This window comes from Corvus brachyrhynchos, unplaced genomic scaffold (assembly GCF_000691975.1).
Source record: "Corvus brachyrhynchos isolate BGI_N302 unplaced genomic scaffold, ASM69197v1 scaffold293, whole genome shotgun sequence".
Lineage (NCBI taxonomy): Eukaryota > Metazoa > Chordata > Aves > Passeriformes > Corvidae > Corvus > Corvus brachyrhynchos.
The window spans coordinates 2618079-2628235 of record NW_008237410.1 but is presented as its reverse complement, the minus strand read 5'-3'; the positions used below and the strand labels follow the sequence as shown (position 1 = coordinate 2628235).

Genomic DNA, 10157 nt, shown 5'->3' with positions numbered 1-10157 from the left:
CAGGAAAGCAGAATAATTTATTTTGATGAAGTTTGCAGTGTGACAAAGATGAAAATATTAAAATAAAGATTCAGGTGGGAGAAAAGGACATGAAGAGCATTGGGAGAATTCAACATTCAGTGGGATGCCAATGGAAGCTTTTTGTAGTCCATCAAAACTGGGTATTTCAGGAAAGCTTCATGTAAACTTCTGCAAAGTAAAAAGGATTTCTATCAGGTGGAAAGTTTAACAGTTTCTAGGTTTAGGATTTTTTATAGTACGAAAAGGATGAGAGTTATGAAAACAGCAGTAGGAATGACTCAAGGAAGAGATAGCAAACAGCTGATGAGAGATGAACTACAGGCCATGTGCCTAACTCTGTAAATAGCTTTCATTAGACTTTTACAGTGTCACTTGATGAAGACACGATAACTAAGATGTTAACTAAGAACCACAGATGCAAGAATTCAGATGGGCATCTAAAGACACAATGAGGTAGCCCCACGGACAACTCGAGATTACCTGTCCAATGGGGAAATATGAGGGTGAATTCCCAGCTCTTTGTTGACCTGTAGAAGAATATGTAAGTACACGGAGCAGGAATAGGAAAATGTGGAAGAAACTCCATTCTCAGTATTTTAAAAATGGTGGACTAGAAATCATAGTAACTAGTATTTTATTTCATGAACAAGAGAGTGTGTTGGGCAGAGCTATGTAGTGTGAAGCAGCAGATATTATCTACTGCATGAAAAAAGGGGATTAGGAGACAATCACCGTGAGTGAAAGATCATTTCAGAAAAGTATTTCAAGCAGCTGTGCTAGGATGGATTGTTATACATTTTTAGGCACACATATTTAATTTAATAACGTAAAGACAAAACTACTAGGGTTGTACTGGTATGAGAAAATGACCTTGACCAGTGACCAAAGCATAAAAAATATAATCATAAAATCACACAATCGTTTCGGTTGGAAAGACCCTTGAGATCAGAGACCAGCACTGCAAAGTCCACCACTATACCATGTCCTGGTGCCACATCTACACATCTTTTAAATACCTCTAGGGCTGGTGACTCAACCACTTCCCTGGGTAGCCTGTTCCAAAGCTTGACAACTCTTTCAATGAAGAAATTTTTCCTGATATCCAATCTGAACGTCCCCTGGCACAACTCAAGGCCATTTCCTCTCATCATATTGCTTGCTGCTATTGCTTGTCAGGTAAGAGGCCCCCACCTGGCCACAATCTCCTCTCAGGTAGTTGCAGAGAACAAGGTCTCCTCTGAGCCTCCTTTTCTCCAGGCTAAACAATCCCAGTTCCATCAAAAAAAAAATTGCTAATGAGAGTTATTCAGATGTTATTCAGAAAAATACAGGTTGACTCAAGTTACTCAAAAAGAACCTCAGTGACCTAGAAGACCTGAGTAACAGAGGCGGAAATTCAGAAGGAAAAATATGAGATCTAGACTTTCTGTTTCAAGCTGGGGCTAATGATTGGAAGTGAGATGAGGAATAAAAACAACCCCTAAGTAGATTATTCTGTAATGAAGGACCTTGTGAGAAAGGAAAATAAAATTCTGAGGTATACTATGTAAAGGGGACTTTGTAGACAAAAAAAAGTTTTTCATGTCTTTCATACTACTAAGTAGCCTTAGTTCAATGACTTAAGTTAGGACATGCACCAGGAGGCCAAATTAGGATACCAGGAGAATAAAGAAGTTTATTTTACAAAGGGATTTCAGAAGAGTGCATTCTGTTCATCTAGCAAAACAAAGTATATTAAAGGATTACTCTCTGTATCAAAAATGAAACGGGGAGAGGTAAAAGAGCTATTTCAAGAAATAACCAAGAAAAGCTGGCTAGGGAAGGGAAAAAAAAAAGGAAAGATGAAAAGAAAGGCTTAAGGGTAGAAGAAAAGTCTTAACTCTGAAGAATCAATTTTCTGAAAAAGCATTCTAACTGTACACAGAGAAAAAACAAATCAGCTAGAATCTACAGTCATTAACTTCTGCCTTGGTGCCATGCCAAACTCCTCTCTTGCTAACAGCTAACTGGAATTGAATTTTCACCTGAAACAATTGCATCTGAGTTTGAAAAGCAAAAGGAATATCAGTTTTTCTTCCTACTACAAGACTACCTGATGCAGCTATTGGCAAAGTAATAACAAATGCTTCTGCAGTAGGGTTTTGTAGGCACTATTTTCACAAGCTTTACAGTATCCACACATAAACACAATAAAGTCTAAGCAATGACTCTATAAAATGACCACCAGCTGATCAGTCAGATTAATTGTACCAACAAATTTTCATTGATGCCCTCCACAGCAAGACACAACAATTTATAACAGGAACCAGCAACAAGAAAGGCTGGTATTTACCATTATCTTATGTGACTACACTTACAGTCCATGCTCATGTTCAAACTAATACTCCATGTTCTAAAATTCATCACAACATACTTATTAAGCTTGGTAAATATGAGTTAATCTTCATCTCTGAGGTTTTTATGCTGTATAGATAAATGCTCTAGTTGAGGCACAGACCAAGTACCCTGCACTTGCTTTCTGCCATTTTCTCCAGTAACTGAAAGTCCTTAAAACTGAAAGTCCCACAATTTATTTTCCCAAATTCCTCCTGTATTCGTATCTTTCTAGTACACAGAGTAGAAGGTCAAAATTGTGTATGTGTTCAAACATAGCTGAAACTGCCTGTGCTCTCCTACCTCGACCCAGAGTATGTCAGGTTTTGCAGCACCTCAGAATACTTTTTGATGTCCTTATCTTATAGCAGTGAAGTCAACAGTCTTGTCTGCTTTCATACTCCTGGTCCCTGCAATGCCAGAGGACACTCCATTTCTTTGAAATATTCTTGCATTCAGTCAGGGGAAGAAACTTAAATGCAGTTTTAGTTTCACAACTGGGTGAAATAATTCCACCTGGGTCCCATTGCATTTTTCTGGCTTCTGATGCCAGCAAAACCTCAAAACTGAGTTTTCTCAGGGAATTTTGCCAACATTTACTCATAAAAGGGGACAGCTACAAAAGGTCTGTGCAGATACTTTTGCAAGGCAATCTATTAATGCCATTTTTATTTATTGAATTCAAAATGATCTAGAGGTCAGGCTGTATTGGAAACTTTGAGTTTACTCAGTTTCTAGAATGCCTTAAAATGTGTAGCTTTTTTATATTCAGAAGTAGCTCACAAATTTAAAAAAACAAAAAAAACCAGTTAACTAAACTGCCTGGAGTCTGAAGGGACAAGTAACTGTTACCTCTGCACTCACAACTCTGAGCAGGAAAACTGAACCTGTGAGCTGTAGAGATTTCTCACGTGACAGGAACAGAAAATCAGAGCTTAAAAAAACGCTTGTTTTTTACCCAGAGCACAAAGTTTACAAAAGACATTTCTTTCTGACATAGAGTGACCCAACTTTCTACTACACAAATGCAATGTCACAGTGGGAATGTAAAGCTGCAATAACAAATTTACACAAAATCAAGAGTATCTCACCTGATGAGAGGATATTACACTGGGGAATAGACTTGAGTTTTGATATATCTGGAGAGATGCTCCGAAGTGGAAGTGCATCACACTGTATGGAGCTAGAATATGCTGGCTGAAAGAAATCCAGTTGTATATTGAACAGGCACACTAAACAAATATGAAGTTGCAATTTTTTACAGAGAACCTTCCTGTCACCGTGTTTTCCCTGCTATCTAAATGCTAAATAGCACAATTAAAATACGGTAAAATCAGAAGAAATTACATGATCACGATACTTGTATTTTTCTAAAGATGAAAGCAATTTTGTATACAAGAACCAAAAGCAGCAGCATTAAGAATCAAAATATAAAATATATCTGTATGGTCCTATATAAGCAAGCTCCGTGGAGGTGTAAGGGAGCAGTAGACAATCTCTTACTATTGGCAGGCATTGTGTGCTGCACTCCTCCTTGAGGGGATCACAGACTCACAGGATACACGGAGTGGGAAGGGACCCATCATGATCATCAAGTCCAACGCCTGGCCCTGCACAGCACCATCCCCAAGAATCACACCATTTGCCCGAGAGCATTGTCCAAACACTTCTTAAACTCTGCCAGGCTTGGTGCTGTGACCACTTCCCTGGGGAGCCTGTTCCAGTGCCTGATCTCCCTCTGAGTGAAGAACCTTTTCCTAATATCCAATCTAAACCTCCCCTGGCACAGCTTCATGCCATATTTAGACCTTTCCTGTATTTAGATACCCTTCTAATTTCTGCATACCCACCCTTTACTTCACATACATGGCTTTGCATTTGTTACACCCTGGCTCAAGTAATGCATTTTATGCCTTTCCTGACTGCACAGGTAAGTAAAGTGCAGAACAACCTCCCTTACCACGTTAACCTTCCTTTAAGCTCTCAGGATGCTGAATACCAAATGCAACATGTATTTACCTTGTCGGGATTCAGAGGTATATTTAGAGATATCTGCTCCATGTTTGCTTTCTTTCCACTCTTGTAAATACATTGTGATTCATATACTGACTGGAAGAGAAATATTTAACTGTATTAAATTTCTGCTATAAGACAAGATGACAGCCCTGTACAAACACGTTTCAACCAGATACAAGACTAGACAAAGGAGACTGAGGAGAAATGACAAAGGAGATTACACTTCTTTTAGCAAGTGAAAGTTACCAACTTATTTGACCGATTCATGACTGTAACAAAAGATACTTACCTTTGATCTCCTTAACAGAATTACTGCTTCTAGCATAGCTATTTCATCAAATGTTCGCAGAACTGGCTCCAGGTCTATTAAACATTCTAAACAAGGGAAGAGTACTTGGTGAATAGTTTGAAGTGGAAATCAAGGTGTCATTTTACTAAAGTGTCTTTCTTACATTTAAGAAAATAATTCGTCTATTGACACATATCAAACCACTTATGCTGCTAAAGCAGAATCTGCTTGCTTCTATTAAAACAGTTCACACCACCAAAAGAAACCTTGATCTGATCTGGCCACATGATCACTGTGTGTCAAAAGAGATCCAGGGCTGGGCTGAACTGCAGGTCTTGCATTCATGGAATGGAGAGATTGGTGAGTTTGCTGTGTTTCAAGGCAGACCCATCCAGCCTGATGAGCTGAATGGGACCAAACACCACAAGATCTCAGAGTGGGTTGTTATCATCCCACCCCAGAGGAGGCGTTGAAGATTTATACCAGAAAAATAAACAAACACACAGCAACATCCAGAATACATGCTTAAGGCATGAAGAAGGGCCAGAGAAGATGGGGTAGTCAAGGCACTGACCTGTCACAGCCAGTGAAACCAAATGACACTGGCCTCACTCTCACCAAATGCAGCAGGTCAGAGAAGTTAAAATCAATACTCACACAGGGAGGCACAAAACAGTCCAATAAGCCAACAACCACCTGTGCTATGCTCCCTTGTTTTCCAGTGCTTTGAAGTTTATAATACTAAATATTTCATGTTTTGAGATGATTTTATTATAAAAATAGTTCTTTGAAACTGTGCTCAGACAAACAGGAAAGTATGACAGCTTATCACAATTGTACTGCTTTTCTGTGAACTCCATGGACTCAGGAAAACTGATTTACCATACTAGCAACTCATCACATGGCATCCTTATTAATATATTCTTATATTTTTATTACAATTTTACCACTATTCTTCCACATGAACTTTTTTTTACACTAGCATCTTCAAGACATACATTCAACTCTGGGAGTTTTCCAAGTTTGGCAGGCCATTTTCCACACTGAAATACTAGCATGGTCAATTTTTGTTGACTTTATTTAAACTGTAGGTACACACTCCAAGTACATGCAGAAAGATGGTGATAAGCAGTCTTGATCCTTTGTTTGTAAGATGAACAGACAAGTTAGATGAGCTTTTGCATTTAAAGCTTATTTAACAAAAAGGGTGTTCGGGTGCTTTTGTGCTTGTGTGTCTGTGCCAGTGTCCCTGTGCTATGGTAATTGCTTAAGTTCCCCATCAGGGAGCTTTACTTCCCTTCATTTTGCAACAGTTTCGCAACTTCTTCTTTCTTATTACCATAGTAAAATAGAGGCAAAAGCGATGGGTTTTTTTTTTCAAAGACCATCTCACTACAGACAGGGCACTAAGAAGAAAATCCAAGTTAGCTCACACTGTAGTACATATCCCAAATAATTTTCCCTTCAGTGTGACCATACTCTTAAATTGCCTTTTTTTTTTTTTTTTTTGTTAATTGGCATAGGAAAACAAGAATACATATGGAAATAACATGATGTGTCTATTCTTTTTGATTTTAGAAAATACTGTATTTCCTTGCTTGGAAAAAAAAAATCCAGTTCTTGCTTGATAAAGGAGATGGAACAATAGAAGATAAAGTGTCAGTGAAAGATTTACACTGAGATGCAAATACAAGTTGAAGTCACTACAACTTATCTGATATGCAGTGGTTCACTGGTGTTGGTTGTGTGCTCATAAATCTCATAGTACTCATTTTATACTTCACTTCTCCCACCTCCCCTTACAAACCCCTAATTATCTTCAACAATAGACAAAAAACTCCAAACACAAGTAGTTAAACAAAGCATGCTGCTTTTTAACAGGTAAATTAAAAGATGGTAAATGCAAAAAACTCCAATAACCAACCTGGTTTTATGGTGCACACTTCATAGAAGTTTGCTTACAGACATGAAGGAAGCAGCCAAGCACCTTGTCATAACCAACAGAACTGAGCACATGTATCTCCTGACATTTTTAACACTTCCCTTTCGTGACTATAACCTTGGTCTGTAAGTACCATGATCAACAGGAATCTGGCAGTTTAAAAATCTCATTATGCAAGGTGAACTCACTTAAGAACGATGGTCTTTCATCTGGGTTTTGTGCCCATCCACTTTCCATCAATCTTATGATAAGCCCTCGATGAGGAATATCCATTGACAGACTTCCTTCACTCAAGTCTAGTCGCTGTCCTTGTGACACGCTGTACATTATCTGCAAGGGGTTTATAACTTCTGTCAAAACAGACATTGTGAAGCCATTAGAAATATATGCAATATAAAGAGCTTACTATATAGGACGAGTAATTCGGTTTGTAGACATAGAATTTACAGCTCATCAAAATAAGGTTATGTTTCTTTTTTAATTAATGAAAAATTATTCTTAATTTAGGAAACAACAATGTAATTAAAAAAGAAGATGATACTAAAAAAAGAGTCTGATTTGAAAAGTATTTCAAAGAGTTCTTCAACAAGCTTACAAGTTGAATTATTAGAAAGTAACCCCTAAAACGAAGTCCCCAGTTTCAGGTTTAACCTCTAGGTAAGGCAGGAAAAATAAGTTAACAAAAGACATGGCCTTACCTTCAAATGGCTGTTTCCTTGACATCACTTCCCACATGATAACTGCATAACTGTTTACAGTATAGAAAGTACAGAAGGTGTTATTTTAGACTGCCAACACTTAATAACACAATATGCTCAGCTTTATATCTTTTTTAAAACATTCTGGTAAAATGGTCCTGCAAGCACACAGGGGACTGACTATAGCTAACTAAAATGATGACATGAATATGTGAGAACTAGAGCGTGATTTCAGCTAGAACTAGTTAATACTATTAAGTGCAGAAAAAGATCCATGGCATATAAACTCCTATTCCAAATCTGTATCAACCTGGCTCTGCTAATACATTATGAATTATGTACATGGAGTTTCAATCTCAGCACACAAATTGAAGTGAGCCCCAGACAGCCAACTGCTCTGTCCTAATTGCAATACCCTGGCACCTGCCTAGTACGGACTGACACTCCTTGACATTGCCAAGGAAAGCTGGGTATTAGCAGGGAGGATGGCTTGGACCCACAGCTCTGTCCCAACACAGTGTCACAGAGACAGGTAACATACAAACTTGCGCTTGGGATGCCCACTCCAGCTTCCTCCCCACCCCCCCAATATATGCTTTCAACATATACAATCTCCATAGGGAGAGATGTCACTTACACACAGCATTCACTTTCCAAAAGAGACTCTTGGGAAGACTACTCTGAAGTAACGCCACGAGAATGAACACACATGTGCTTACTCAAACCAGTGACCTTCTTTTCTGTTCACACCAACATGAATGGCAAGTGGTTGAGTGAGTACAAACTTGCCCCATCTTTAGTAAACTAGCTAACTCTCTTCAGCCATCAGGATATACTAAAAGTATAAGAGATAACTTTAAACAACTCTGTAATTTAAATAAGGTTAGACGATTTCATTTAAAAGCAGCACTGAATTCTCAGTCCTTCTCTCCAATTTTTCCTCACATACTCTACCATATCTGAATGAAGCTCTATTCCATGATTTATCCCAAAAGGTCCTAGCACTGCATTCAAGTATCTGGTTCCACTATTCGGATTTAGAAAAGACAATCCAGGCTAAAGCTTCAGTGCTTCCATAACTTCATGCAAGGTGCTGACAAGTGTGTATTTCCATGCTTTCAGTTCAAGTCTTTATAAGTGCTGTGACAGTGTCATTCCAGGAAATAATCACCATGATCAGTTGCTGTTAAGGCTTGCTCCCCACCCTTGATACGAACGCACTGAGCTTCCTTCCTGCATCACTAAGAAGTACCAAATTTTGCATACAGGTTACCTTTAACTGCCTTAGAGAACTGTACCATCCGAGAGCTACCAAGTAAGAATTCAAAAAAATGAAGTAAGAAACAAATAACTGATGCTTAAAATCAAATCATATAAATTGAGTTTTCCTAACTATTTATTCCGTTTACATCTTAACATTCTTCAATAATAAAATTTATTCATGTAGCTTTTAAGAAAAGCAGTCCTCCCTGTTAGAAAGTCTGCTTTTGATGTATTCCCGATAAATCCATGCAGGCTGATTTTTTTGGTAAAACAAATCATCCCTTTTGTAGAAGTTAATGCTGTTTGACTGTTGTTTAAACAATTTGTTTTTTTAAGAAAGATCCTTCCTCACAAATTAGCTTCAGTATCTCAACAACACTCAGCTGTGATCAATTAATTAGACAGCCAGAAAATATCCAAATACTTAATAATATCTTTCATTCAGTTTGGAATCTCTCTACCATTAAAGACTATTTTCTCAGTTCTACAACACTGCAGCATTCCCCTTTACACTACTCCTGTTTTCCTTTCTTATTGCTGCTTTGTAGCATCCCCTTCTGACTGCGAGCACAGATCCTCCTGTGTGGTCTTTCTGGTGGTCCTTCACTGTCTCTGCACCTTCATGTCTTTCTGCCTTGGACATCTCTTTTTCCAATGCTGTCTCAGTTTCTCTTCTTTCTTCTCACATAATCTCTTTCCTTCCTGATTTATCTGTTTTGTACACCCTTCTACTGATGTGTTTTCTTATTTTCTCCCATTTGGTTGTTATTCCTCTGAAAATATTATTTTCTTTCTAACAAACATTTGTCTTCTTCATCTCCACCCACTCATTAAGCTGCCAGTCACCCTTTCTTCCCTCTTAATACACTATTTTTTCTTTTCAATGTTTTCCTTATCCACATCTTCTCATCAAAGGGTAAGGAGAGCAGGTATGTTGTCATCTGTATTCTTTGACAGGAATGTCAAGGAACTTCATGTGCTTCTTAAGGGTAAGGGATAATTAAGGGAACTAGTGGTCTCCCTGGAAGTCAGTAGGACCCTGTGAGACTGAGTCATCTCTCACCAAGATACAGCCATGTCAGAGATCAGTGAAGGTAAAGGTGGTAGACTGCACCAGAGTGATGGACTTTGTCACAACGATTGGCCAGTTCATGCCTCCTCAATCTTCCTTTACATATGGTAATTCCTCCCAAAATCCTTCAAGTAATCTCTGAGCTCTCCAAACCATTTCAGATCATCCAATCGTAACTCCAATATCCTCAGAGCAATTTCCTTTTGTTATATGGGTCACCACCACTCTATTTACTATTCTATTACTTGTACTCAGGACTGCCCAACACAAAACTACCACAACTTTCATAAAGCAAATCATTCCTTAAGGAGATTCTTATAACTACTTTCTCCAACCCCACTATCCTGTTTTTATCTACCTCCTTTCCAAAAACACATTTTCTTCTTTCCCCCAAGCACATTCTGAAAATTATGTTACTTGATTACACATAGTACAAGAGTATATGCATTGACTTAATGGTGTGAATGGCTTTCTTCTTTCCCT

General features: G+C 38.2%; 1 protein-coding gene across 1 annotated transcript in view; it reads right to left on the bottom strand.

The window, feature by feature from the left end:
* Window positions 1-10157, bottom strand: part of RIPK2 (receptor interacting serine/threonine kinase 2) — a gene marked incomplete at its 5' end in the record, with an annotated part of 20204 nt that overhangs the window by 2282 nt on the left and 7765 nt on the right. The window contains 5 exons of the mRNA XM_008631219.2: window positions 3486-3591; window positions 4414-4503; window positions 4700-4785; window positions 6830-6991; window positions 7340-7389. Of these exons, the coding sequence (XP_008629441.2) occupies window positions 3486-3591; window positions 4414-4503; window positions 4700-4785; window positions 6830-6991; window positions 7340-7389 (494 nt within the window). The remainder of the gene's footprint in view (window positions 1-3485; window positions 3592-4413; window positions 4504-4699; window positions 4786-6829; window positions 6992-7339; window positions 7390-10157) is intronic.